This window comes from Lindgomyces ingoldianus (genome assembly GCF_010093535.1).
Source record: "Lindgomyces ingoldianus strain ATCC 200398 unplaced genomic scaffold BDR25scaffold_31, whole genome shotgun sequence".
Lineage (NCBI taxonomy): Eukaryota > Fungi > Ascomycota > Dothideomycetes > Pleosporales > Lindgomycetaceae > Lindgomyces > Lindgomyces ingoldianus.
The window spans coordinates 161979-188795 of NW_022985192.1; the positions used below are offsets into that span (position 1 = coordinate 161979).

The 26817-nt window shown below is 49.4% G+C and overlaps 14 protein-coding genes across 14 annotated transcripts; 6 read left to right on the top strand and 8 right to left on the bottom strand.

Annotated features, from left to right (window-relative positions):
• On the bottom strand, positions 1 to 1540 carry BDR25DRAFT_358962 (uncharacterized protein; the record flags this gene model as incomplete). Its single annotated transcript, XM_033696020.1, has 6 exons — positions 1 to 38; positions 106 to 153; positions 218 to 328; positions 363 to 1287; positions 1361 to 1432; positions 1475 to 1540. 6 exons carry the CDS (start codon positions 1538 to 1540, stop codon positions 1 to 3), a joined length of 1260 nt encoding a protein of 419 aa, XP_033543744.1.
• A 118-nt stretch (positions 1541 to 1658) lies between these two features.
• BDR25DRAFT_327605 (HET-domain-containing protein) lies at positions 1659 to 3825 on the bottom strand (the record flags this gene model as incomplete). Its single annotated transcript, XM_033692343.1, has 2 exons — positions 1659 to 3244; positions 3441 to 3825. The coding sequence occupies 2 exons, from the start codon at positions 3823 to 3825 to the stop codon at positions 1659 to 1661; spliced, it is 1971 nt and encodes a 656-aa protein (XP_033543745.1).
• Positions 3826 to 5125: 1300 nt separating this feature from the next.
• On the top strand, positions 5126 to 5697 carry BDR25DRAFT_236045 (uncharacterized protein; the record flags this gene model as incomplete). Its single annotated transcript, XM_033685539.1, has 2 exons — positions 5126 to 5291; positions 5345 to 5697. The coding sequence occupies 2 exons, from the start codon at positions 5126 to 5128 to the stop codon at positions 5695 to 5697; spliced, it is 519 nt and encodes a 172-aa protein (XP_033543746.1).
• Positions 5698 to 6912: 1215 nt separating this feature from the next.
• On the top strand, positions 6913 to 7856 carry BDR25DRAFT_305769 (uncharacterized protein). The gene is made up of 3 exons (XM_033690479.1): positions 6913 to 7384; positions 7442 to 7523; positions 7577 to 7856. Exons 1-3 carry the CDS (start codon positions 6985 to 6987, stop codon positions 7704 to 7706), a joined length of 612 nt encoding a protein of 203 aa, XP_033543747.1. The 5' UTR covers positions 6913 to 6984; the 3' UTR covers positions 7707 to 7856.
• A 1137-nt stretch (positions 7857 to 8993) lies between these two features.
• On the bottom strand, positions 8994 to 9796 carry BDR25DRAFT_358967 (uncharacterized protein; the record flags this gene model as incomplete). Its single annotated transcript, XM_033696021.1, has 6 exons — positions 8994 to 9015; positions 9054 to 9154; positions 9261 to 9324; positions 9398 to 9473; positions 9501 to 9628; positions 9657 to 9796. The coding sequence occupies 6 exons, from the start codon at positions 9794 to 9796 to the stop codon at positions 8994 to 8996; spliced, it is 531 nt and encodes a 176-aa protein (XP_033543748.1).
• A 135-nt stretch (positions 9797 to 9931) lies between these two features.
• BDR25DRAFT_395461 (uncharacterized protein) lies at positions 9932 to 11559 on the bottom strand (the record flags this gene model as incomplete). The annotated part of the gene is made up of 9 exons (XM_033698376.1): positions 11182 to 11559; positions 11116 to 11137; positions 10987 to 11069; positions 10926 to 10948; positions 10754 to 10876; positions 10551 to 10706; positions 10379 to 10503; positions 10171 to 10266; positions 9932 to 10144 (listed from the first exon to the last, which is right to left on the bottom strand). The coding sequence occupies exons 1-9, from the start codon at positions 11343 to 11345 to the stop codon at positions 9932 to 9934; spliced, it is 1005 nt and encodes a 334-aa protein (XP_033543749.1). The 5' UTR covers positions 11346 to 11559.
• Positions 11153 to 12649, top strand: BDR25DRAFT_71479 (uncharacterized protein). Its single transcript, XM_033698944.1, has one exon. It carries the CDS (start codon positions 11398 to 11400, stop codon positions 12544 to 12546), a length of 1149 nt encoding a protein of 382 aa, XP_033543750.1. The 5' UTR covers positions 11153 to 11397; the 3' UTR covers positions 12547 to 12649.
• BDR25DRAFT_71482 (uncharacterized protein) lies at positions 12650 to 14456 on the bottom strand. Its single transcript, XM_033698945.1, has 2 exons — positions 14117 to 14456; positions 12650 to 14032 (listed from the first exon to the last, which is right to left on the bottom strand). The coding sequence occupies exons 1-2, from the start codon at positions 14236 to 14238 to the stop codon at positions 12754 to 12756; spliced, it is 1401 nt and encodes a 466-aa protein (XP_033543751.1). The 5' UTR covers positions 14239 to 14456; the 3' UTR covers positions 12650 to 12753.
• A 9-nt stretch (positions 14457 to 14465) lies between these two features.
• On the bottom strand, positions 14466 to 15534 carry BDR25DRAFT_305772 (uncharacterized protein). The gene is made up of 2 exons (XM_033690480.1): positions 15208 to 15534; positions 14466 to 15128 (listed from the first exon to the last, which is right to left on the bottom strand). The coding sequence occupies exons 1-2, from the start codon at positions 15499 to 15501 to the stop codon at positions 14676 to 14678; spliced, it is 747 nt and encodes a 248-aa protein (XP_033543752.1). The 5' UTR covers positions 15502 to 15534; the 3' UTR covers positions 14466 to 14675.
• A 694-nt stretch (positions 15535 to 16228) lies between these two features.
• On the bottom strand, positions 16229 to 17362 carry BDR25DRAFT_395464 (uncharacterized protein; the record flags this gene model as incomplete). The annotated part of the gene is made up of 8 exons (XM_033698377.1): positions 17146 to 17362; positions 16978 to 17113; positions 16803 to 16918; positions 16730 to 16763; positions 16621 to 16670; positions 16516 to 16595; positions 16346 to 16478; positions 16229 to 16278 (listed from the first exon to the last, which is right to left on the bottom strand). The coding sequence occupies exons 1-8, from the start codon at positions 17276 to 17278 to the stop codon at positions 16229 to 16231; spliced, it is 732 nt and encodes a 243-aa protein (XP_033543753.1). The 5' UTR covers positions 17279 to 17362.
• A 535-nt stretch (positions 17363 to 17897) lies between these two features.
• BDR25DRAFT_292604 (21 kDa subunit of NADH dehydrogenase) lies at positions 17898 to 18774 on the top strand. The gene is made up of 3 exons (XM_033688668.1): positions 17898 to 18017; positions 18101 to 18600; positions 18670 to 18774. The coding sequence occupies exons 1-3, from the start codon at positions 17985 to 17987 to the stop codon at positions 18692 to 18694; spliced, it is 558 nt and encodes a 185-aa protein (XP_033543754.1). The 5' UTR covers positions 17898 to 17984; the 3' UTR covers positions 18695 to 18774.
• Positions 18775 to 19154: 380 nt separating this feature from the next.
• BDR25DRAFT_376455 (uncharacterized protein) lies at positions 19155 to 22024 on the top strand. The gene is made up of 4 exons (XM_033697446.1): positions 19155 to 19382; positions 19444 to 19646; positions 19695 to 19945; positions 19999 to 22024. The coding sequence occupies exons 1-4, from the start codon at positions 19160 to 19162 to the stop codon at positions 21740 to 21742; spliced, it is 2421 nt and encodes an 806-aa protein (XP_033543755.1). The 5' UTR covers positions 19155 to 19159; the 3' UTR covers positions 21743 to 22024.
• A 661-nt stretch (positions 22025 to 22685) lies between these two features.
• On the top strand, positions 22686 to 24134 carry BDR25DRAFT_376459 (glycoside hydrolase; the record flags this gene model as incomplete). The annotated part of the gene is made up of 3 exons (XM_033697447.1): positions 22686 to 22998; positions 23098 to 23914; positions 24100 to 24134. Exons 1-3 carry the CDS (start codon positions 22801 to 22803, stop codon positions 24132 to 24134), a joined length of 1050 nt encoding a protein of 349 aa, XP_033543756.1. The 5' UTR covers positions 22686 to 22800.
• Positions 24135 to 24380: 246 nt separating this feature from the next.
• Positions 24381 to 25719, bottom strand: BDR25DRAFT_376465 (NmrA-like family protein-like protein; the record flags this gene model as incomplete). Its single annotated transcript, XM_033697448.1, has 4 exons — positions 24381 to 24971; positions 25074 to 25155; positions 25290 to 25572; positions 25686 to 25719. 4 exons carry the CDS (start codon positions 25717 to 25719, stop codon positions 24393 to 24395), a joined length of 978 nt encoding a protein of 325 aa, XP_033543757.1. The 3' UTR covers positions 24381 to 24392.
• Between the last annotated feature and the right edge of the window lie 1098 nt (positions 25720 to 26817).

The window sequence follows — 26817 nt, forward strand, 5'->3', positions numbered from 1 at the left end:
TTAGTGGATGGCTGACAAAAGCATTTTCATCGTTGTACCTAGGACGAATTTATTGCAGAATTTGTTCAAAAACATCAGCTTGGACATTTTAAGCTCTTTTTTCACATGTTTCAGGTTTTCGATTCCATGAAACTAACCGGTCGAGGAGTTTCGCTTGTTAATCCTGGCACGACGCAGTTATTATTCATAGTTCTTGTCTAGCTGGCTTGAAACTGACCCCCTTGCAGCAAGATGATGGGTATGTTCTCAGTATTGGTCAAATGTTCTACTATGAAGCGCTTAAACGTTCCAACTCGGATCTCATCAACCGTAAACTCCTGAATCCCACCTGTCTCAAACCCACGCAGCTCTCGGTCGTTCACCTTCCGCTTCCACTACAACCGGCTCCAGAACCACCGGCCGATAGTCTTGCGTTTTCTTTTCTTTTATCTTCCGCCGTTTATCCACCACAATACCAAAAACCGTCGACAACAACGTAAACAATCCCACCAAAAAAGGTGTCAGCTGATTCGTATCCAACCACCTCCACTCCGCCATAACAATCTTATTCCCACGAATAATCATCTCCACAAACCCGATCAGATGTGCCGAAGTGAAAACCAGCCAGCATGCTAGCCTGCGTCGAGGTTTTTCCTGCACCGCCTCCTTTTTCTTTTCTCTTTCTGCCTCCGGATTTCGGACATTTCTCCTCCCACCCCATTCCCGCTTCTTCTTCGGCCCCTCCTTCCAAATCTGCCACCCCGAAAACACGAACAATAAAAACCCGCCGATAAGCACTTCTGAGATGATTGTCACACCCTTTAAAGCCTTAATCCAGCGTTTGTTGTACATATCAAAATACGCATAAAAAAACATCCTGACTCTACAATCCTCTTTCCCTTCTCGCCCCTGCTGCGCTTTTTTCCACGCGAGCCAGGGCAGCGCACAAAGCCCGGCAAACAACACAGTGAACTGCAGTAATGCGGACCACTTATCCTCCTTTATATATCCATTCATAGCAATGCCGGATGGCAGCGCGAGAACGAGGAAGTACACAATTATCCATTCGAGCAGGGCGAGAGAGTTAGATGTCACGTTGGAAATTAGGTGGATGAATATGGCGAGGGAAATGACTGAGATGGCGCGTTGGTTTGCGCGGAATTGAGTGCTGGCACCAAAGAAGACGGCAAGGATGCCCGAGAGGGTGGGGAGGTAGAATGCGAGTCGGACCGGGAGTGCGTAGAGCGTTGGGTCGCCATGGATGGTACAGTTGTGTGGGGAAGGGTCAAAGGAGGTTATCATGTTGCGCTAGTGGGAGGGAGGGATTGGCCCTGAGATCGATCGAGATCTAAGGTCCCAGGTGTGGCAGTTAGGGTATCACGTTTGATTTTGGATGCTGGGGGACGCCTGGGGTTTCCTGCGCTTTTAGAGTATGAGAGGCTGTGTTGTTTTTCTAGCTTCAGCGGACTCTTCGCTTCGTTTAGCGGCTGAAAACCAATACATCGTCGAGGTGGAGATAATAAGCTTTCTTGGCAACACCTGAGAGCCAAGTCGGGCGCATGAGAAGCCACAGTTTGAGTCACTCCGTCTTATGCTTCTTCAGTCGGCGAAGCTAGAGCCAAGAATTGCGGCTGGGGCATGCATTTAGCGATGATGAAAGTGCCTAGACTCGGTTCAGTCTAGGCAATTGTTAATTCCCTCCCTTCAGCCTTGCCGAAACCTTCATAACCTGCTGCAAATGTGCCAAGTCTTTCAAAGGCTCTATCAACCCTTTGCGACTTCCCAAGGACAAGGCCGGAAATCCAGCAATCGTATTTGGCGATGCTGAGACACAAGACTTCGGCTTTGAAGATGCTTGAATGTTCGTCTGGCTTGGCTCTCCGCACTCGTTCACTATCATCTAACTTGTCTGAGATCAAGAGACAGTCGTGAGATATGTTTATCGCACTGGTTCCCTTGATGAGAAGCATGTACTCCCAGCTTCCATCTTTTTGTCCTGACGACAGGAGCGCGGTGAGACAGGGACCATGGATAGTAATTGATGCGTTAGAGACTGCACCAAGTCGATTCAGCCCGACGAGGGAGATATTGCTAGATATCAAAGTGATAGCAGGCTTGAAAGCAGCTCGCTCGTGAGCGTTAGGGGAATAGTAAGAAATCGGAGTGTTAAGAGAAGCCCAAGAGAAGGTTGGGGCACGATAAGTCTCTAAGGCGCACGAAGATGATGTTGCAGAGGGGTCAACGGACCAGAGAAGATCAGAGGCGAGGTTGTCTTTCCAGACACCTGCCAGATAGTCGGATTTCGTGGCTGATTGGATCTGGGAAGCGATACCAGAGAGCGCAGGAAGTTTGTCTGTTTGAACTGTAAGGTTTCTCTTCGAATAAAGTTCTACAACGTGCTGCCAGGCATCCCAAACATCTTCATGTTTCCCACTTTTCTTGGCAATGGCTTTGGGAATCAGCGAAGGAGTTGTGGGATAAGCTTTGCGAGAAGGGAGGCACTCGCAGCGATACGAGGTCTTGCATTCAAAGAGCAGCTCCGTAGAAGTATAGTGGAGGATTCGGGTGCTGAGAACGTGCTCCTGAAGGGCCCAAGCTCGCGTGGTAAGGTGTCCTGTTGGTTTTGCAGGCACGCTCGCTTGGACATCCGGATGGTGATCCACCGTTCTTCTCGCTTGAAGCGCGAATACTTTGCCCGTCGTATTCTCGTAGTTTATCTGTACAGACTTCTGTCGATCCACAAGGCACCTCGAACTTCCATCCCCGGATTGCGTTGCTGAGATAGTCACATAGGATTGAGAGTAGATGCCGCCCATTTTCGCACTCTCGGTTTCCCAGTCTCGTGTTGAGTCTTGAATTATGCAAAGAGAATCTATCCAGATGTAGCGCAAGCCAAGTTGACGTGTTATGATTACTGCATCTTGGAAGAGAGGAGGTAAACGCTCAAACGGGATGTGCGAAGCTAATTTCTGCCAATTGGACTTAGTCGCTGTGAGCACTGGACCGGAACCCCAACAATGCGAAAGAGTGGCATATTGGAATGGTTTGCCGGATGTGTCGATGAGGCGTATGGGAGAAGTTACGCGACCAACGTCAAGTAGACGCTTAGGATGAGGGAATGACGATGAGGCTCTGCAAGCTGTGTGCTTCGGGTTCGTGAGACAATCTTGGATGCAGCGGCGAGCGAAGTTGAAGGTATCATCTGAGCCGGAGTTCGGGGGAATATGGTGGGCGGTACCTAACGTCGGCCAGGGGGGCCGGGATGCTATATGTTGTTAGGATTATATATGTAGTATGCTAGGTTGGAGGTTCTCCGTGAATGAAAAGTGATATTCGATGATGGCCTGAGGAACTGATGCCATAACAAACGGAGTTGATGACGAAAAGGAGCATAGACGAGACGCATGTATTAGAACAGCTGATCCAATTCGTTAAAATGTTTAAAGAAAGCGGAATCCTACCCGACCTAGCATATATCTCTACTTGTTCACCCTTCCACTTCTCCCCTTCACTCCCAACCTTAATATTTCCCTTCTCCTTCAAATCGACGATAATTCTCTGCCGACAGCCCCTCCAGCCTTCAAAGAAACCATCAAGCGCCAGAACTAACACGTGGCAGAACCGGCAGCCTCCGTCTATTGGCGCCTTGGTCCTCTCGAGGCTCAGTGGGTCCAAGACTAATGTTAAGGTGGTAGTGGCACCGTTGGGGGTTTCCGCTTCATACACCGAGCTCGAGTGACTGCGTGGATCAAGGTTGTGGCAGAGACGACACGGCTTGCGCCGTGACTGAGATCTGGATCCTGAGGACTGCCTCTTGGGCTGTCGGAAGGATCTGGGAAGCGGCATGGAGTGCACAGGAGTCAATTCGACTCGGGAAGCGAAACGTTAAGTCCAATATACTTGTTCATCCTACCGCGATGAATTGAACAGGAGGAGATGGGCGATAGTCATCCTAGACTTTTGAAGTTGACATGTGGGACACCATACGTCGGCGCGGTCGGGCCGGAAGAAACAAGGTCTCGGCATTTCTAGCACGCTCGCTTAGATAAGCCAGGGGCTAAGTTGGCGCCGATCCGTGGTCCTAAATTTGAAACGGCGTGGCGGAGCAGGCTTGACCTCTGAAATCCTGACCACCACTCAAAGTCCCGCCAACAACGGTCAATACGAAGCTTAGTTACACTAATTCAATGAAAGGCGGGACGGAAATCATTCCACTATTTTGATGCGGGGATTTCCGATCCTGAACACGAGTGTCTGTTCCAGCAGCTTTTTTGAACGGAGGCTGTGAAAGCTTGACGACAACCATGAACGATCCGCTTGCGTACCTAAATCCAACTCAGCACTTTCTTTGGACTTCAAGGCGGGGGGGTTTCTTTTACCGTGTTTTCTCTACTTACTCCTTGAGTATGCTTTACTTGAAGACTTCCACCACAGTTCAAACGGCAAATTCCTGGTTCTAAAAATGCATTCCGAAGGCTGCAGGAACAGCGCAAATCCCCGCCCCCAAACCTTTGGCTGAACAACTTTAATTTCCCTCCGCATTCACGCCACTCGTGCTTCCATTGGCTATATATTGTCGTGTGGGATCAGGTCCCTGGTTCTGGTTGGAAAGAATGCGATTTACGAAGGTTTTGTGGCGTCATCTTTCTCGCTTGTTGTTCCCCAGACCATGAATGTCAACCACCGTCTCTAGTGGCTGCAGATGGCTTACCTTTCAGCCCGACATGGGGCTAAGGACACGCGATATGGGATTGGTTGAAGTTGTTTTGGTTTTGATGAAGGCTGGGTGGACGTTGGGATCTGGTTGTGAAGAGTTTGCATATTTGGTGGAGGCTAAGCTTGGGCTGGAATCTCCATGGTCGGACAGGTGAGTCGCACTGGAGGGCAAGGCAACAGGAGAGCGATAGTATATATAGCCTTAAGGCCGGCTCCATTCTGGTTTCCTTTTCTTACTGCACAAGACTAAATCTACTCATTTTCTCTCCTGTCAATACAGTCGTTTGAAAACTTCAAACCGAAAAGTCCTTCGTTATCCATCCGAACACCCTAATATAATACCAATATGTTCACCAAACTCTTCGCCGTTGCTGCCCTCAGCGCCTCCGTTCTCGCCAACGACTTCTTCTCTCCAGCCCACTTTGGTGCTATGCAGAAACGACAAGGTGGCTACTACCCGACCACTCACTTCTGCGGTCGCGGTGATACCTGTGCCGAAGCCTGTGGCGCTACATATGTCCAGTGCCCATCTGACGCTGGCATCTACTGCTATGATCCCACTATCGGTGAACATTGCTGCCCCGACGGCACTGGAAGTAAGTCAATACTTGCCCTTTGAAGGAAACCTCGATGTTAATGCATTCACCAGACTCCTGCTCTGCCGGCTATTTCTGCTCCCACGACGGCGCTGGAACAACGTACTGCTGCCCCGACGGCATGGAGCTCAGTGAATGTGCAGCTGCCTACTCGCTCACCGTCTCTCTCATCAAGGAAACTGGCAGTGTTCCTGTGCCCACTGGCGGATCCACCGTCATTCCTGCTTCAACGACTCCTATCCACGTCAGCTACCCGACTGCTGCCCCGAGCACCAAGGTCTACCCAACCGGTAATGCTACATACTCCACCGTGTCACCGCCGCAGTTCACTGGTGCTGCCGCAAAGGTTGTTGGTGGTGGTATGGCAGTGCTTGCAGGTGCTGCTGGTCTTGCTGGTATCTTGTAAGTTTGTGAAGCTGGGATGAATTGTAGCGCTGGGATTCGCCTGGCATGGCGAATGGCGTACGCTATGGATTTAATTTCTATTCTGCATGCCCCTGCGAGGGATAATTCTGCATTTCTCGACCGTCGGTGTTTGGTTATCTGCTGCATAGCCTAGTATTCATCGGATACTTATTACTCAATGCCATCACTTTCTATTTAGTTTCATTTGAAGAGTATCATTTCGTGTCTTCTCGATTTTGTTTGCAGTTGCGTGGGTCTGCAGAACACAACACGTGATACATGTCTCGGGGTAATAACTGGCCGCCTTACCAAAATATTGAACACAGCCTCGTGGCTGCTTTACAGGCTTTCGTATCGGCAAGCCACTTCGTCGACCTCAACCGCCTTAGCTTTCGATATTGATGTGTGGACGGGCTTGGGAAAGGCCTGAACCTGGAAATAGGGCCTCAAAAAACAAGCTAGAAGGCTAAAAATAAAAAGGAAGAGCGTGTGGATAGTGGAGGTATTCTTGCGGGAGGAGATGATTATCTCCTAATTGCAGTAAGCTCACGCCCATATTGACAGGGAAGGGTTGAACTGTGTAGCTTCTTGCTTCAATCAACTTCAAACATTTATATATTTCGATATCAAATCAGTGTTTCAGTATATTCGCTATGTATATATAAAAGCATGGCGAATATCTACAAGGCGTAGCAATCTTCCACGTGATTTAAAGCCGAAACGAGCTACCTGGGTAGCGTGCCAATAACATCATAACTGATCTGGCATTAGGGACGAATTGTAGGGCTGGGTATATAGATACTCATAGTTAATGCGAAGTGGGCAGTATTAAACTTCCTAAAATCGAATTTTCCAAAGGTAAGCATTAGGTCGGGGTACTCAGAACTCGGATTTGGGTGTGATCGACCTTTCCTAGGAGTATTACAGATAAATTCCGTGTGGTGCAGTTCTAGAGAAAGAGTGCTGCGAAAGAAGCGGACAAGGTCGCTAAAATTTGTGCTTTCATGGACATTAGCAACTAAACTTACGCTAAGGAGGGTGAGAGCGAGGTTTGGTCTTCGAAAGGCACTGTGGGACTGGAACCTATATTGCATACTCGACGTGAATGGCTGCGTTCGATGAGCCAATCGGGATCCTTTCCGAAACGACACCAGACCACCGCACGTCGACCATGCGGCTCAGCAACTTAAACAAAGCCTCATCTACCTACACCTTCTTCCGACCACTTCCGCTTTCCATATCTACAACCCTTAGTCCCATTCCCCTCTCCCCAAATATTATCGCTTAAATGGCCTGGGCTCACACTACACGCCTTCCTATCCTAATCTGGTGTCTCTGGGCCTTCCCTTTCACCATCTGGGACACCTTATACCTCCTCCTTCGACCCCACAGCCTCCCAGGCCAAAAATGGCACGACTCCTACTTCTCCCACGTCTTTGCAATATGGGCATCTGTCGACCACATATACGGTGAAGAAGGCTGGCGTAATAAGAGCGGCTTTGTTCTTGCTCAAAGTGCGATTAACGTGACAGAAGCTACGCTCTACATGGTGTATATCTGGATCATCTTGCGATCTGGAAGCCAAATTTCGGCGTCGAAGTGGCGGATTGGCGGGAGGACCGGAGCTTGGGCGGTGTTAGTGGGTGAGGTTGCAGGTTGCGTTACGGCGACCAAGACGGCTATGTACTGTATGTAATGCGAGACTGCATTTAAGCAGCTAATAGATGAAGCTAATAACCTTGTAGTCATGAGGGAGTGCTTCTCGGGGTTCAAGTACACAGGCCATAACGATTGGAGGCCTTTTCTTGTGACTTGGGGAGGCATGAAGTGCGTATTTCGAGGTGGGGAATTGGTACGATACAGAGCTAATTTTGGATTAGTTTGCTGTATATTTCGACATCGATGTATATGATCTGGACGTTTAGTAATGACATCTTAAACGGGCTTGAACGAGCATCGATGGCGAATAGTCGGGAGAGCCAGCCATCTAAGTATAAGAAAGGAGGATAAGTGTTGCACCCACAATCTTCATAAAGAAGCGCTGGAAGCAGCTAAGTACGGAGGTATGTTTGTTTGCCTAGGCAGCAAGAATATGCCGATGGAACCACGCACGCACTTATCTCATACCTTAGGCAATCTTAGCAAAAATCTTAAGAGAAAGCATCAAGAAAATTTAGGAAAGAATGATCTATTAGTTGTAACTCCTGCTAGGTCAACCTTAACAATAACATGCGTAAAGATATACTTACAATGTTTATGGTACTGTTTTATTAGGCGATACATAAAATCGGCCCCGTTATGCGTCAAGATGTAAGCTGTAAGTTATAATTCTTGTTAGTAGATTTGCTTCAGTCGTCCTCAATAATTCTTCCTTCTAATGCGTGTTTAAACATGCCTCGTATTTTAATGATAGTTAAGAAAGGTCTTGCCCTCATGCGCTGTGTAAAAGAGAGAGATAATGAATAGGAAATGTATCTTGATTAGCAAATGATATAGACCATTGGTTATTAGTTAGCTTGTATCGTACCGCCGAGCTTACTTGCTTCGAAGTCTCATAGGCGGGTTATACAAGGGGCAGGTACTGTGCCGAACTCAAATAAGTGACCGCGCCCAGAGCATGTGCATAAGGCTACACATCGCATTGTCTTTCGTTAAAACCATGAACCTGTCCCAGCTGCTGTTGCTTCTTGCACCACTAGCCTGTTCTCATATCGTTCCTGCATCTCACCAGGCAGCACTCGTCAACCTTGACCCGCATTACGAACGCGAAAAGGTACCCGGCGATAACCCAGCATATTTCTCTCGTGAAAAAGCAGCCGATCAGCTCTTCGAGATCACCGAATTCACTGTATCTCCGTATCCACCGATTCTGTAAGTACGACTTCGACATCGTGTGTGACTAGACGCAGCAGACGCTAACCAAGTTATAGAAACCATCGTATTTTCTTCTATCTCTGCGGCGATACGGGGCTCCGTGATTTACTTAGCCCTGGGAACGCGACGGTTAAGTTCTAGGTTAATTAGCTAAACTACGAAGATGAGCCGGAGTACAGGTTTAAGAACAAGATTTCCGAATTTAAATTACTTACCGTAAGGAACGAGGAAGATCTTACGTATGGCGGACCACTAGTCGAGGGCGTTAATGAAATGGTTGGTGATATCTTTCTGTTGCATTTTGGACACGATCCTGGGAATGCGATAGTGGATATTGAAGCAGTAGCCAGGCTGCCGGATGACAGAATATTATTTGCTTTTAAGGCTAGGGTAGAGTATGAGGTGTAACAACGAAAGAATCGATTATGAGCTTGATCTTGTGAGCCTGTTGGAGGGTTAGAGCTTTAGAGAGGCGTAGTGAACGTCGGTTGGGTTGTTTGGCTGATTTCCCATTCCCTACCGTCCATATCGTCTTCTATTTTCTGCGAGCATATCGAATAATGGATGACTTTCCACGAGAAATTCTAGAAGTGAAGCACACCTAAGAGGCATATAACAGCTCATTTGCTACAGCAGATGCAATACGTATAGATATGGATAGAAATGCACTAGCACTACTTACAGGGTGACAAGGGTTTTAGAAAGATGTCCTATAAGATGAGACGGAAATGCGTCCTGTGGGGTAGATGCCGTGCTGCGGCATACGTAGCAGTGGCCATTCTGTTGCTAACGTGCTATTCTAAAGCTCTTTCTACGCCTTGTCTTACTATGCTTGATGGATAATCGTCCAAATGCGGGAATGGTCGACTTGAATAATGTTGAATTGGCAGCTATCAGACACGGCTCAGTTATTGACCTTGCAAGGCTTACATGGATTTCCGTCTGTTACGATGACCGACGGTAGAAGTCTGTAGGTTGTGAAGTCATGCTTAGTGAATATCCTGCAGAAGGTCGACACCTTTACTGGCAGCTGAGTTTCGGAATTGGTTGCATGTTGCCTATTGAAACACCATTAGCAGGTAGAACTTGATCGATGAAAAGACGAAGATTATTGCGGTAGCGGTAAGAGTTGTGGATGATGCGGCTTGGTAATGGCCTTCTATTGTTTCTTGGCATTTTCTAGATTCTCGTCGTAAGGGTCGCTCTAAATAGATCAAATATGGCATACATCCATTTAAACCGGGCCACTTAAGTACCATATATTGATTAGAGCATATATTATAAAGGAAACTCTCTATTCTTTCAAATTTCTCTTGATAATAGGTGAGTGGTGCATATATTAGGTGCTTGCTTCAAGTTCCCTAGAGGTCGTCGACCTCAAAGTTCTGACCTATGGATAAGCCCAGTTTTGGAAGCTGCTGAATGGGATTTTTTTCAATAACGTATTTCGTGCCCACGTATACAGCAGATATCCGTTTTCTTGCACAAGAGGACAAACCTGTTAGGACCGAGAGAAGGGAGGCATATGAGTTACCAAATACTTGGAGAGTGGTTAGCTCCGCCAGTGGTAATCGCTAGTATGAGACCACATAGTCTGTACAGGGATGAAACGATAGGAATATAGAGTAATTGAATGAGATGCAGGGATCAGGTTTGGCGGTGTGGTGATCGAAGGCGGCCGAGCTGCGACAAGTGACTCACATCAGGGATTGTTGTGGCCTAATAGAAGCAGCTGGCGCGGAAGAGGGAGGGCGTATGGAGTGTCGAGAGTAGAGAGAAAGGAAAAGAGTGAGAAGGTGGTAAAAGACGATGGCGAAAGGAGGGCATGTGATGGTAGAGGTTGGGTTGATTCCTGTTCCGGGCGTAGCGCGAAAGCCGGAAGCGAGGCCATGGTTGGCCTTACAAAGGGTGAACACCGGCAGGCAAGCACAAGCTAGCTATCAGTATATTTCTTTATTAACAGCTAATGCAACTTCCTACTGCACTGGTTTTGCTGAAAGCCGAGCTGAATTGGTGAAGAAAAGCTGTGATTCATTGCTCCAATGTTGAGGCTCTGTCGCAGTTTTTGACCACTGAACTTCGACTGCACGCTATGAAAATAGTGCATTTGTCCGTACGCAGCAGCAGCGTCACGGCCTGGATACGAGCGATCGCGCACGAGCAGGATCACGTATCTATGTCACATGATGCTCGTGCGCGAACCTCCGTGCGCGAACATCTAGATATCCCCCTTTTCCTCCGTACGGAGGAAAGACAAGAGCAATAGAACCAGAAACATGTTGCCCTCACCTTACCTACCCCGTACGCTGTGCACACCGTACACCACTCTTACTCTTGCTACTTAAGCGCTCATACCATAAGCAGCTAGCTGAAAGGGCCTATTCAACAGCATTCGAATCAGGATTAATTATTCGACATACTAGACACCAAAAATACAATATGCTGCAGCATGTAGTCTACCTTTGTGTCGTACACCCAGACGTTTGAAGTTCCTCCCCGCTTGTGCTTTCAAAATTGGGCTTAGTTATAGCTCAAAAATTCAGACTAGATTTTCCCTTCTCCGCCGTCTCAAGTGCCGAACATGACCACATGTTACCCCTGCAACACGCACTGCTCCCGAAGCCTCCTCCAATTGCCCCTCGATCCAAAGCGCGGGATCATGGGAGCAATGATCATGGACACACAAATCGTCGGAATTTCAGGACCTCCACACAACTCCACTATCCGGGATCGACCGATGCCATCCGGGGCATAATCGCACTTGCTGTCCTTCATTGAAGAGTCTGCTAAACCTGCTTACGCTCTGGATATTGTTTAAGTTGACAAGATGTTGAACAAGATCGCTCTCGAAGAAGCCTGGAACATTCCCGATGCCGCCTCGTTGGGAGGTTTCCAGCCCGGTTCTCTCGCTCCGAAAGGCGTCATCGGCGGCGACCTCGGCGCGAACCTCCTCGATATCCACGAGACGCGTCTACAACAAATGGACGAGAATGGAGTGGAATTCATGGTCCTGTCTCTCGTCTCTCCGGGGCCGCAAGGGCTTGCTAATAAAGCTGGGGCAGAAAAATTGGCTCAGGTAGCGAACGATAAGATGAGTGAGGCCGTCATGAAGAATCCGACGAGGTTTGCAGGTTTGGTGTCGCTGAGTATGCATGATCCCGCGCAGGCGGGCGAGGAGCTGAAGAGGTGCTGGAATGAATTGGTGGGGTTTGTGGGGGTTATTCTCAATGATTTCCAGTCTGCGGGAACGGATGGCAACACCATGCTCTTCTACGACGACCCAATATACGACATCTTCTGGAAGACTGCCGAGGAGCTGAATGCTCCTGTGTACATCCACCCGCGCTCCGCAACCCCTGAGATTACTGAGAAGATGTGGAAAGGTCGCGAACACCTCGCTTTTTCTACCCTCGGCTACGCAAACCGCGTTAACATGCACCTCCTGGGCATCATAACTGCCGGCGTGCTCGATCGCTTCCCCATGGTCAAACTTGTGGTTGGTCACATGGGTGAGCACATACCCTACGATCTATACCGCATCGACCACAAGCTTAACCGCGCTCGCTTCCCTCAGATGCGTATGCGAAAGGACAAGCTTATTCGCGACTACTTTGGCACGCAAGTCTTCATCACTACATCTGGACATTTTAGCACTGCCGCTCTGCTCTGCGCGATGACTGAAATTGGTACGGAGGCTATTATGTTCAGTATTGACTACCCATTTGAGAGTATTCCGAATGGATGTGTGTGGTTTGATGAGCATGTGAAGGATACGTTGAATGCGCGAGATTTAGTAAGGATTGGCAGAGGGAATGCGTTGAAAGTTTATGAAAGACTGAGGGAAGGAAATGGACCGCATGGTTTGAAGGAGATGACAGCGGCTGAATGTGATGTTGGAGGGCTGAGGATGAAGGATGGAGAAGTGGAATTTGGATTGTATAACAAAGATTGGAGTCGGAGGTTGGTGAAGCAGTGAGGGGCCAGCCCGTGATTGGAATGGCACATTTTGTGAGACTGGATTAGGTGAGGGGTTATCTCCTGAGCCAACCTCAGTTTCCATTATTCGTATCGGACCTCAACCAGGCAATTGCACCAACCATGAAGCCAAGAGTATTATACAAGAGCAATTGCTGGCAGCCATCTGGCTTTATGCACGTACATCAGTAAAGATAACCAGAGCCGGCTAATCCTCGCCCTCTCCTTCAGCATCATCATCCTCATCATCCGCCTCGTCTCCCTCGTCCTCACCCGTCCTCTCCCCCTCCTTACATTCAGTCTCGTCACCACCTCCATCAACATCCCAAGCCCAAATCTTACCCCTCGTCTTCTGTTTCATCCCCTCCGCATCTTCCTCATCCTTCCCATCCTCTTCGATCTCGTTTCCATCACTCCCACTCCCACTCCCACTGTCCCTATTCTTACTACCCACCTCCCTCCTTACGCCCCTCAAAACACCCCAACCCAACTTTTCCCCATAAACATCCCTCGGCCATTCATCCAAAACCACATCCCGTACCTCTCCCTCAGCGTCCACAAATTTCCACACCCCGCGTGCAAGTACCGTCCCCTTCGTCCAGAGCTTCTCAACTTCTTGAGTTGAGCCGAAACTATTGTAGTGCCATTCGCCTGCCTCTCTGCCGGCTTCATCTTCATCTCCCTCTCCATCTTCGTCACTGTGACCGTAGTTGTATCTATGACCAGGGTTATTCCGCTTCAACAGTTGCTTCCGTATCGGCTCCAACCTCTCAATCTCCTTGAAATACATCGTCGTTAGGATCTGATTATATTGATTGATGGTGAGAGATGGATGTGGTAGTGGTTTATGGATTCCAGTGACCCAGGATGGACGGTCTGGGGGGTTGGTGTCGTATTTTAGTGTGGCAAGGGCACGATGTAGGGGTGTTGATGAGAGTGGTGGGAAGGGTTTATGGGGTCCGGGTGGGGTGAGGGATAAGGGCTGGGAGAGACAAGCTTTGTTGTGTTGGTAGCAATGGCTGGTGAATGGCATTCGTCGACCGGCTTGGTGCAGTTTCGATGGTGAGTCGTAGATGCTGTCGGAGAGACGCATGCGTTTGCGGACAGGGGCTGGAGAAGAAGAGCTGCATAGGCTAGATGGATCGAGGTTTTCGATATCGGTGGAATCTTCGACAGGGTGGTCGTCGGTGTCTATGTCAGTTTCCATGTCGTCGACAAGCTCGACTTCCGGAGGTCCACCTTTCTCCTGCTCCTCCTCCTCCTCCTCCTCCTCCACTACCTCCGTTTTCTCTTCGTCTTCTTCGACATCACCACCACCAAGGACTACCATTTCATGTCCACCAGAAACTTCACCCTCGCTATTTCTATCACCACCGCGACCACTACCTCCGACCTTTCCCCCCTCAAGCCACTTCCGAACTTTCATTTTCCGCTCTCGCCCCCTCTTACTAGTCTCCTCCGGTAAACGATCGTATGATACTAGTGTCCTAAACGTCATTAGCACTGCCGGTCTCCTGGTTTGGGCAACCTGGGCAGGGATTGAATACATTGAGGAAAGAGCAAATTCTTACCTCTTCACTCTCATCTTCCTATGAGGTGGGGTTACGGATGGTGGTGTGTTTGCGGGTAGACGCGCATACGGGTAGTGTGATGAGGGCCCGTTGTAATGGGCACGAGATTTGGAACGTGCCATAATACCTCTGCGTTTATCTTCCCGTATCCTTTCGTGTAGAGTCTAAGGTTTAAGGCCGAATGGGTCGTGATTGCGAGTTGATGGGTTGGTGGGGAGTGGATTGTGGTGTTGTTGTGTGATGGGTAGATAGAGCCCACTGTTTTTCGCCGTTTCTGGAGGGTGTGAGTTTGTTTGTGGTGGGTGGCGGGCGAGAAGATTCTGCGCGGCTTGGGAGAGGTTTGGCGGTGAAAGTCCTGGAGGCGTAGAAGGTCTCGTGGCCACGAGTGTGCACAGGTGAGTATTACGCCCACGGCCCGGGTTGCGCTGTAACATTTTCGAAAGTGCAAACGACTGACTATCAGTACGGAAGGTATCTTCTCAGAACAGAGTGATACAAGATCGACCCCAGAGGCTGCTTAGGTGTGGAATATGTCAGGTGATATCTGCCCAATGATTTACTATGCATCCCCTCTACCATCGTGATCCATCGATTTGCCAGCCGCTTGGGGGTTGACACGTAACCGGATTCTCCCAGGACTTTCCAAAGAGACCACCACGCTTGGTTCGTCATCACCGTCGTCATCCTCATACTCATCTTCGGGTGTAGAATCCAAAATGCCCTGCCCATACCAGCGTCGTCCATTGGGTCGAGGCCAAAAGCGACCATATTTCCAAAACGCGAGGAAGCCTAGTAGACAGATTGCTGCTATCGTCCCCAAGGCGATACCAGCTCTTCGGCTCTCGATCCGGGTCGCACGCAACTCTAGGTTAGGTTTAGCAGCTGTAATGTCGAAAACACCGACACCCGTTCGGCAGCTACAGCTTTCATCTTGAAATTCCAGGAAGCAACAGAATGTGTCGTCGCCACAGGGTGTCAATGGACTTGGACCCGATCCACTATTCCAGCTATGCTAGAAGCATATTAGCTACTCTGCTCTACATTCGCAACCAATTCAAAAATGCTTCGAATTTCCACCCTGTTGGACTCACCACACAAACCTCATTACATCCCTCCTCCTTCCAATCAGGCCCTCTACAGGCGCCGCGCCAATAACTTTGGATTAGGTGTTCGGGCTCGATCTGAGAGCGGTGCGAATGCAGGCATAAGGTATCTTTATAACATGTCTCACCTTCACCACAGCACATATTGGAGGTTGGACTGCAGGGGAAGTAGTGTTCTGCTGGGATGCCGTTGGGCCAGTAGCATAGTGTGTGGGCTTTGTGGGCCAAGAGGAGGAGCGCTATGGGGATGAAATAGCTATGAGATGGGAGGTGGGGTTTCATTTTGAGGGTTATTTAGGAATAATATTATTGAACGTGGGGATTGACTCGGACGATGACTTGAGATGGGTAAGATGAAGTTAATAAGGTGACCAGGTGTGGGGCTGTGCTGCGAGTGTGGCGTAAGGCTGAAGCGAAAAGGTCTAGCCGTTTTGGACCAACGAGGTTCAGAGCATATTGAAGTATGGTAGAGATGGCTAGTAGGCTCGTATGATGTATGTGTGGTAGAGAACTGTTGCAAAGTACTATAGCTGTAGCCGTAGCGGGATAGAATCTCCGAGTTTTCAGAGGTTTCGGCCCGTCTATAGTTGCTCGATACCGACACAGCGGCTATCAAAATGGTATCACTAATGTCTCCTTGCACATGGCCTTCCTGATATCTTACATTCTAGTAGAGCGCCTCTTCTACCGTCAAGAATATGTCAACTTCCACTTGATCTCCTGTGTTCTCGGAGAGCACTTGTTTGTAGTCGAATGAACTGGAGAGATATTTGAATCCCTTTCAGAAAGGTGGGAGTCGTTCAGGGTAGATTCTAGATTGAATAAAGCGAATTGCGGCTCATGAATTTTTTCCGCGGTGCCACTAACCCAATTCCGTATCCAGGAGAGATATCTGCCATAAAAGATATTGACTTTAAAAGCATGGTGGAGGCTAGAAGGGGGCTGGGCTTTGTTGGAAAGCATCCATGGTATATATTAATGGTGTTTGTTCTCTAAGAAGTCTATGTGATCATAAATGGTCCTTTAGTAGAAAATATGAAGCCGCTATGATCACAGATGCTCAGAATCATGACAGGGGGAGCGATGGGAGCGACGGGAGTTATAGGAAGCAGGGATAAAGCTTAACCGAGCTGGTTGGGAACTATGTAACGAAGGCGAGAGAACTCATCATGGAGACCTTGCCAAAGTCTAGAAGTATCATTGCAATTTAGCGTACGGATGGCAAGCTGACTATCGGGGTAGGCCAAACTCACTTCCATCTTATTACCTCAACTTGTTAGGCAGCAGGCTCCGAACTCCGAATACAAGTTTGGTTGGCTGCTTGTGGAGATCCAGCATGCGGTCAACTTTCCTTTCGACCTTTGGTTGCTGACCGGCTATTTTTGCGTCTAAATTACCTACGGGCCGCTTCTTTGGCATCATTCTTCCAAAATTTGAGAATGTTCAATAGTCTCACCTGCATTCATCCCTCGACTATGCAATGTCGGTAGTAATGTCTCTAGCAGCAAACAGTGAAAAGCGAATGGTTTGGACAAAGTAAATGCCTGAACCAGAGGGAGGCTAGCCGTGCCACAATAAGTTACAACATTGAAGGCTAGGAATTTGATTCCTGGATTTTTTGAAAACTAGCTGGGAATGCGATACCAGAACGAACTGGTATTCTATAGATGCATCTAAGATGCCCGCGAATGTGGAAATACTTCAGCGGTTTGGCCAAATATAAAAAGAGTATCCGTGTTTTAGTGCTTTCCAAGTAACCAGGGGAAATGAATGTTCGAAGATCCGGATAGATGAAAGCCAAGAGTGATGGATTGGAAGCCAATAACAACACCACGTGCTGGTCGCGGATAACCACCAACTAATCCAGCGATAAAAAAGAAGCGTAGGATTTGGCCTATGTATTCTGTGGTCTCGTTTCATTCGAACCATTATCCACCTGGCACTGAGTTCCAATTAAGGAACGTGGCAAAAGGACCGTATCTAGTTCACAATCTCGAAGTCGGTTCCATCCGGCGAATACCTTGTGCGTGCTGAGCAAATCATTATCTATGAAGCTCATGTAGGAATGGCACAATGGTAGACGGAATGGGCCGAGTTGAAGATCTCCGACGGGCAGGAGAGGAAGTCCCTTGCCCGCGGTCAGCATCCTGGGGTTTTACAATGCAAATGATCCCAGAATTTCGTTTAACAAGTGGAACAGTCCCACTTGTTACACTATGCCTAGTTCGAAGGGTTTGTTCAGTTAGAAAGAGAATAGAACATGGAAAGGTAGTCTAGGGTCGTGACCTTATTCATGCGGGTTTCGAGAGAATTTTAGTCATATTAGGGATTCTCTCTTATACTGGGCTACACCATCTCAATGCTCAAGCTCTCATTCGTTCCTGGCACGAGGCTCAATTCAAGGTTTTTGTTCTTTTTGAGGTAACAAGCCAGCTGCGTGGCACTCGACATCTTGCAGGACTTCGCCTATGATATAAATGCTTTCAGAATCCACTCCACTCTAAGGGCCAATATCTAGCGCGAGGGGTAGTAAGATGAGGAATGATGGAATGAAGTGTTAAGGTGAAAGTTAGTGGTGTTGGTCGATGTTGAAGGGATAGCAGGCTCGGCAAGTGGCGGAATTTCCCGCCTTGGCTCTGTCTCGAGCTCACCCGAGAACCTCACCACGAACTCGTTCACAGAGCTGTCGCCCTGCTGCACCACCACCATCACCAATTGACCTATCTGCACTTGTTTTCCGCATAACCGCCAGTTAGGTGCTCAAGATGGCGTCGAAGAAGGCCGTGCAGACCTTCCAAGTATGTCAAATGGCTCACTCATCACCCCTCCCTCCCACCGCAATGTTGACTTCCGACCAACCATGCTCACTACGTACTCGCAGAAATACACAGTACAACCTAAAGGGTTATCCGGCCTCATCTACCGCATCTTCAGCATTGACCCCAAACGTTCCTCGGGTGTACCTCTAAACCCCCAATTCCGTAATCCGCCGCCGGGTGCTCAGGACCCAGCTGGCTATGACGACCCGGTCACTGTCCCCGCTGCCGATCTGGCCGGGAATCCATACTGGAAGCGCGATGTGCGACGCCGATACCCACAGCTCTCGACGGTAACGCAGGCAGATGCAGTTGCATTGTTGGAGGTTGGAAGTGCCGTAAACCCGAAACAGGATCTAATTGGAGAGGCGGGCACAAAGCAATTGGTCGCTGCAAGGGAAGAGGGTATCAAAGGACTAACCGCTGCATTTGAGAAGAATACTGGGCTGGCAAAGGATGTGCTCGGCCCTGGAGGAATGCCACCCCTACCAACCGGACACTACCCGGCCGTGGTCACGGGGCAGAAAAGATACGAGCTGGACCAGGAGCAGAGCTATAGCGCAGAGTATGTACACGCACCTAGACTCTGTCTGATCCTTCCATTCGCATGAAAGCGTTTGCTGACCTGTGATAGCTACCCTTGCAGGACGTTTACATGAGCGATTGGAGGCATTCTAAGACGAGAGATCCAATATAGTGAACACATCTCGAGCAGCCAGTGTACATAGGTAGAATACGCTGCTTTTCTTTTGCGATCCATATTGTACGGGTGATGATAACCTGCGGGCGTGTTACAGCGAACTTGAGGCTTATCTCTAAGGCTAAGCCCAAAGGTGAGTCCTACGTGTGATTAAGAGCGTAAACTGTTCACCATTCAACTTCCTCCCCAACGACGCGTCTCCCCACAGCACACCCGCTCAATATTCTGGCTTGCTTTATTTTTCTAAACGCGCATTTGTTAAGCACGTGCGTGGCCTTCACCGTCGTTGGAGTGGTTGCCAGTTGCGCGGGGTCTTGGCGCTCGCCGACGACACTTTCTCTTTTCATCGCGTCGTCGCCTACCTCAATCTCTACACGTCATGCTTCCTCTTTATCCCTCCGAGGTGCCTGGTCCTCCGATGGACATGGAGAGCTTCACGAAGGCGCATCCCGACCCCGAGGGTATCACCCCCCTTGATGTTATTTTTTCCTGCTGTGTCTGCCACGCTACATTCTCCGAGGTCTACGATGGATGCTCCACTGTCCAAGGCCTCTCCGACGGCATTAACCCAAAGGAGCGCCTCGTCACGAAGCTCTGGCTCTCTAGCTGTTGCCATGTCATCTGCAGCAAGCACCTCGAAGGTGGCGGTAAGTTGACCCTCCTGCTGGTGCTCAATCGGACAAGACACTGAAGCGCCAACTCCTTTAGCCCCGCCTTTTCACCCCGCAGGAACCCGACCGCGCGCGCCATGTCCAGTGTGTGCGCAGGAGAGGGGCGAGGACCGACCTCGCGAGCTGTACTCGGTCCGTGGCTTCACCGAGGGCGAGTTCGACAGCGCTATACCAGCTTGCTGGTTCACGACCCCCCCAATCAAGCTGGATGCGGCCGGAAAGGAAATGGAGGCTCTGAGAGTAAGCAACCACGCGACTCCGATGCTTCATCTTGATTGACCTCAACAGTTTCAATATCTATCCCTCGTTCGCTATGCGAAGCAGCTCACTGGAGATCATAAAGAAGCCAAGGGGAAGTTAGATGAGGCCCAAAACAGTGTCATGTGTCTCCAAAGGCTTAGAGCAGAGGAACAGACCAAGCTTTCAACCTTAGAAGAAGAGAACGAGCGATTACACGCCATGGAGCCTGAGTTGCAGAAGTTCAAGATGAGGATGCCTGCGATCGAGCACTACTTGAAGCAGATCCCGCGCATGGTTGAGTACGTTTCAATGATGCACTGGCTTTAGCATGCACAGCAACTGATATTTGAAGGCAAAACGAGCAGATGAAAGGACAGCTTGCGTCGCTTGGCTACTACATACCAGCCGAGACATTCGCTTATCACAAGGCGCCATATCCCTTCGATGAGAACGATAATGTTATTGCAGACGCCTTCGGGCAACCCATGGATTCATCTTTGAAGCGGACAGCTTCAAGCCACACGGCAGGACGTTCATTAGTGACCATCGAGGCAAGGAACTCTGTGGATGTTCCGCTCTCTTCCAGCCCTCAGGCACGGCCAGCCAAGAGACAGAAACCTAACTCTGGATCCACTGAACAAAATATTCATGCTCCGCCACCATCCAGACAGAAGCTTCATAGTCGTGACTTGATGCCTCCTCCAAGTGGACCACTTTCGAAGATGAAATCCATGAGGAGGCTTTGGCCTTTGCGCAAGAAGTCACCAAATATCTCGCTGCCATCTCCTGCCCTTGATAGTCAAGGCTCTACAGGAGACGTACAGATGTACGACAATGGGCACTGGGAACATGTTCAGCCGGTATTACACGCCAACGTTGCCGCCGACGACCGGCCACCGACGCGTCATGGATACCAGTATGATGGGACACCTTACATGACGGGGGCATTACCGGACGGCCACTCCCCCTATCCTACCAATTCACCAAACCAACACCAAGAATCAATCGGAACTATGGTCGAAGATGCACATCACCCCACCACCACGGGACCTTTAGGTCCGTCAGGTGGTCTGCCAAGCGAGCCATCCTATATTCGTCTGATGGATGGCCTGTCCTGTGATACCAGGCTGGAATTGGAGCTTCGGGACCCTCGCTCCAAGAGATCCGGGCAATCTCACACGAACGCCGGGTTTGGACAGCATTTTGGCGCAACTAGAGGTCAGACTCTTCCTCACAACCATGCTGGACAACAGCAAATTAGGTTCGGGCACGCGTTCCCCAATCAATCGCCGAATGCCCCTTTCTCTCCAGCATGGCGAAATCGCCATCCCGATCCTCTCCGGTCAAATCCTCCACATGTCTTCGTTAAAAGACCTATTACCCGACCTTCGGTAAATCCTATCACACCAGCACCCCTGCGTTTTCAACAACCGGCTGAACGAGCCGAGAGTGTAGTGAGTCCCTTCTTTAAAAATTGTGATCGTAATGCGCAAGTATATTCAAGAGCTGGAGTTAATGACCGTGTTGCCAGTTCACAACCTTCCGGAGGTTATCACTCTCACGTGGCCAGGGTGGCCTCGGCTCAGGCAGACTGGCATGAACCACGAAGTCTGAATGGCTTGTCGTTCTTTAATTCGCCGCGTAATACTAGGAATGAACCAATTCCCTACGATTCTGGATATGGCGGGTCCGGTCATTTTGTACCATCAGAACCGCATTATGCATCTGGAAATATCGACGGCCGAGGCTTCATCAGGAGGCAAGATGCACGAATTTCGCCCTACAGAAGTGGGAGCGCATATGCGTCCTCTTTTAATCGTCCATGTTATCCCCAGCAAGAAAAAGCGCTTCCTCCATTGCGGCTTCCTTCCCTTAATCGACCATCGCATTCACGAGCCGTTCCTCTCCCGTCTGCCATGCCGTCCATTGTCTCTAGCCACCGGACCTCGGTCCGTTCGTCCAGGTCACAGTGGGATGAACAAGCGTCGACAGGTGCGAGGAGCGGCCAACATTCACGGCCGCATATCCCGGGAAACACATTTGTGACCTCAAGAAACATTTTCTCCAGTGCCGGGCGTCGTAGTGTTCGTCGATGAGTCTACGTTGATTAGTGTCATGCTTATGAACGACCCGCTTCCAATTTTTGCCATCTCTGTCTTGCGTTCTATGGCACCAATTCCCCCACTAATAATTGACTCTCACCCGATGAGCCCCTGAGGATTGTGTTGAGTCTTCCACGTACGTCGCTATCCAGCTAGACTATTCTGGGAAGACTACCTGGGTGGTCATCAATGCACAGTTGTATTTGGCGGGTCTTGTATGTAGGGCAGTATTCTGTCTGTGTCTTCTCTAGTCCTTCACCCTGCTCAATATACCCACTCCACCTTTGGCTTCGAAGGCGATTGCGATGTGATATTGATCGATCGAGTCTTGCCCTAATGTAGAACGGAAGGGCAGAGTTATTACTTGTACAACGGTCCGACATCCGGTACCGGGTAAACAAGAGTCTAAATGGGCACACCTCAACTCTTCGGGCAGGTTTCTAGAAGCTAATAATTTATTCAATATGCGGCAAACATGTAAGGACGTTCTGGAGACAGTTCATTCAATCTCGAGTGTCGCGAGCTGATTGGTCAATAGATTGCGCTTTTCTCATTCCACGATCGCGCCGTAAATCTCGCCTGCCATTTTGGCGCAGCGTCACCGTTAGCCTTATGTTTCAAGCTCGTCGTTCCGTTTCGTTTGGCCACTTCCACGAATCGCGATCCTGGAGGTAAATTACCATACCCCGCAAAACACCTCGGTGTCTCTCCACCACTAGCGTTCCCTTCTTTGTTTGACATCCTTAATATCCACATGCAATTTATTCTCCGTCGAGGCTCGACTTTTGCAGATTAGCGACTTCTCCAACCAGGTTGAGTTTGATTGTGAGCAATGAGCACCGGGTCGTCGGTACCCTCTAGGGAAAATTCAGAGCGGAGACGGAGTGTCCGCAGTGCTTAGGTGGAAATGAGGTTGAGGCTCGTGGTGCGATGGCCTTTTTGATATATAAAAGTGCAGGTTCCCCTCGTAGGGTAGGGAAAGCAGGGAAGTACTCTAGACAGTGCACTCCTTCGACTACTGTCCCTCCTTTCGACCTTTCTAATTTTTCAATATGCTTTTGAAGAATCTTTTCGTTGTTGCAGCATTAGCTGTGTCTGCCATCGCGGCGCCGACAGAGGGGAAGAGGCAGACGAGTACAAGAAAATTGAAGTGGTTCGGTATTAACGAGTCGGGTGCCGAGTTTGGAGAGAAAAATTTCACCGGTGTATATGGAAGAGAGTACATCTGGTATGATTTGGCAACTGTGGATGTATGTCCTCTATATCCTTTCCGCGGCCCCGTTCCTTCCACCGCAAAGCCAATGCATAAACATGCGGACGGGTGCTAATACAATACTTTTTGTTCTCAGAAATTCATAGCCCAGGGCATGAACATGTTTCGCCTTAACTTCCTTATGGAACGTCTTACACCGAACTCTCTCACCGCATCCTTCGACCCACTCTACATGGGCAACCTTACCGCGCAGGTCAACTACATCACCTCCAAAGGCGCTTACGCCATGATCCAACCACACAACTACGGACGCTTTTACGGGGAAATCATCACCGACACCGCAGGCTTCAAGACATGGTGGCAGAACGTCGCGGCGAAATTTAAAGACAACGACCTCGTTGTCTTCGACACGAATAACGAGTACCACGATATGGATCAGACGCTCGTCTTCAACCTGAACCAAGCTGCTATCGATGGCATTCGTGCAGCAGGCGCAAAGCAAATCATCACTCCTGAAGGCAACTCCTGGTCCGGGGCTTGGACCTGGGTATCGTCTGGAAACGGCGCATCCCTTGTCTCCCTTAAGGACCCAGAGAATAAACTCGTCTACCAAATGCACCAATATCTTGACTCCGACGGCTCAGGCTCACACGCCGATTGCGTTTCCACAACCATCCTCTCCGAACGCCTGAAAGCCGCAACCCAGTGGCTCAAAGACAACAAGAAGATCGGCGTGATCGGCGAATACGCTGGCGGCAACAACACGCAGTGTATCACCGCACTGAAAGATGGTCTCGCCTACCTTGGCCAGAACTCAGACGTCTGGATGGGCGCGCTTTGGTGGGCGGCTGGGCCTTGGTGGGGTGATTATATGTATAGCATGGAGCCAGAGAGTGGGCCTGCATGGAAGATGGTACTGCCGGAGATTAAGGGGAGTTTCTTTGGAAGCGCCAGTCCGACGTCTACGGCTGCGACTTCGGCGGCGCCTACGGCTACGAAGGGTGCGAGTACGGGGACTGTGGCGCATTATGGACAGTGTGGTGGAATCGGGTATACGGGGGCTACGCAGGTGAGTTTTTTTTTTAGTGTTTTGATGGTTTTGCAACGTTTGGAGAATACTGGCTAACTAGTTGGATAGTGCGTTTCCGGGTTTACTTGCAACAAGTTGAATGATTACTACTCGCAATGTCTGTAGGAGAACTGTCCAGATTGGTGCGGAAACGGCCCTGGCTGGTATTGCTCTGGGTTTCGTGGCTTGGGGAATTGATTGGTGTTTTGACCTTGTAAATATCTCCTTCAATATTTCTATTTCGTTAATATCCCCTTCACCCCCTCCGTCTTTATCGCTACGTCAATCCTCCATTATCGTACTCTTCTCCGCATCGGCTCTCTCCTATCCCTCTCCCTTCCCTAACCCCTGCTCCTTCCCCGTCATGGCTTCCCTTCCCAAGCCCTCGTCAAATACTCCTCTGCGCTCCAAAAGTTATACTCCGGAAACCTTTCATTCCACTCCCCACTAACATCCCACGCACCCCTCGCAATTCCTTGCAAAAACATTGTCACAAAGACTCGACTATAGGCCTCCCTCTTGCCCTCTGGAATAATTGGATGACTCATCCTCGGCACCCAAGTCGTTTTCAACCGCTCCCCTAACCCCTCACCCTCTGTTGCGTCTAGGTCTTCACTGTTGACGTACTCAATCGTCCACCTTCCACCACGCAATTTCTTTCCCAGTGCAATGAGTTCGTTGATAGAGGTTTGAGTGCCGCGGATTCCACCAACGGGGGGCCACGGGCGGGGGTCAGAGAGGGCAAGGGTGATGATCGAGGAGATGTCGGAGATGGCGGTTAGGATTATTGGTTGGTCACCCGAGTCCAGGATTATGGCGTGCCGGGACGAGAAGTCGATAAAGAAGGGCCAAGTGTGCAGGGAGGTGGAAGGGGGAAGCGGGTGCGGGTGCGCGAAGTAGTCGAGGAAGAGCGAGGGTTGAACCAGGGTGTATTCAAGAACCTGTAGATTTATGAGAGGTGGGAAGGAGGAAGTTAGAGGTAGGAGATGGGGGGATGGATGTGGATGGAGGGGGAATAGGAGGGGAAAAGGGGGTTCGCGTACCTTTTTGTCTTTGTTGAGTTCTTTGAGATATTCTGCAATGTCATCTTTCGGTTTGTAGGGAGGAATGCCGCTTCCATTCTTGCTGAACCAAAACTGTTAGCGTCAAATATTATCTAACCTCAATCTAGTCTCCAATGGCCTCTCACCCAAAACCTCTTTCTCTCTACCTAACCCTCTAACCCAGTCCCAGCTCTAAACATAAAAAACGATACTCACACCCCCCACTCACTTGGTGCAAACCTCTTAACCCCAGCCTGCACACATGCATCTATCAAATTTTTCTGAACGCGCAATCCAGACTGGTCTTGCGAAACCAGGAAACTCAACACGACCTCGAAGCCTGTGAGTACAGTGACTAAACTGGGGACGTCGTTATAGTCGATAACTTTATATGTTAGCGCCGGATTGGCGTGGGGGGGCGAAATGGGTTTGCGGGTTAGAATCGTAATGGTGTGAAGGTTGGAGGCGATTATGGAGCGGAGAATTTCGGTTGCAACGTCTATGGGAGGTGTCGTTAGTGTTATTAGTGCTGTTAGCGGGATTTCGGGTGTGTCCAAGATATTGTATCCTGAAGGCTGTAGGGATTCGGAGTGGGCAAGGGGGTTGACTTACTTCCAGTGCCGCCTGCAACGGCGAGGTTGACCATTCTAACTAACCGGTTCTTTTACAACAACAAAATTTGGTGTACAACAAGGACACTGAAACAGAGTAAAAAGGAATCTTGGAGGTTGCGTTCAGCTGCCATCTCGTACTCCCCACATTCTTATTCTATCTTTGGTATAGCCGGTCCGCTCTTCGGCCCTTTCGGAAGCCATCTTCCGCTCCACATCGTTGTCCGGTGTTTGCATTTCCGGACATCATTTTAATGAAATCCGTTTGTCGTTGCTTCCATTATGGGAGCGGATATGAAGAAATTGTGACAGGTGCTTCCGGTGAACTAAAGGTTACGGAGGGGATGATATCTATCATTAAAATTATGTGGAGTTAAAGGACATGTGTGGGGAGAATCAATGGCCACCGCATTGTCGAGGTTTGGCAGTGGAGGGTTTATATTGAGTTGTTTGACTAGGAAGTGAAAGCTCTCACTAGATGAATGGTGATGTTACACAAGATTTGAATTGAGAGTTAATGATTGGAGGGCCAGTCTAACCACGTGACCATCCCTTTGTTGGTCTTGTTGGACCTTGCTTATGATTTTAATTTATTAATTGAAAGACATGCCTTATTGAACTGTATTCATTTTTCTGAAAATAGCTGTTGATTGCCACCTCAGAGGGCACGACTGTTCAACGTGTGCAATGACCAGGAAACATCTCAAGACCACAATCACAGCCTCAAGCTTCACCTACATATCAAATTCAAACTCACGTCCAAACAAGCAGCAACCTTCGCCCCCACATTTCTCCACACACCCAGCTCCCTGCGCTCTTCAGGATCCGTTCCTTATCAATCGACCAATGAGACGAACTCACAGCCACAAATCCTTCACTGCGCCACATGACCTTTTCATTTTATTCCTGTGGATTGGTGCATGCATGACTACTGTCACAAGGCTGTTCGCAGGATTCTCCCAAGACTGGCTTAGGATTCTCCCAAGGGTGGCTTAGACGTCAAAGGTCCGGGAAGGCAACCTTGGTGCTCTCGGCCCAGTCAAACGGAGGAGTATGCTTGCTTGCCTGCTTACTTCGGTTAAGGATGATTTCACGGTTAGGATCCTATACCCTACACATCTCGATAGCCTGCA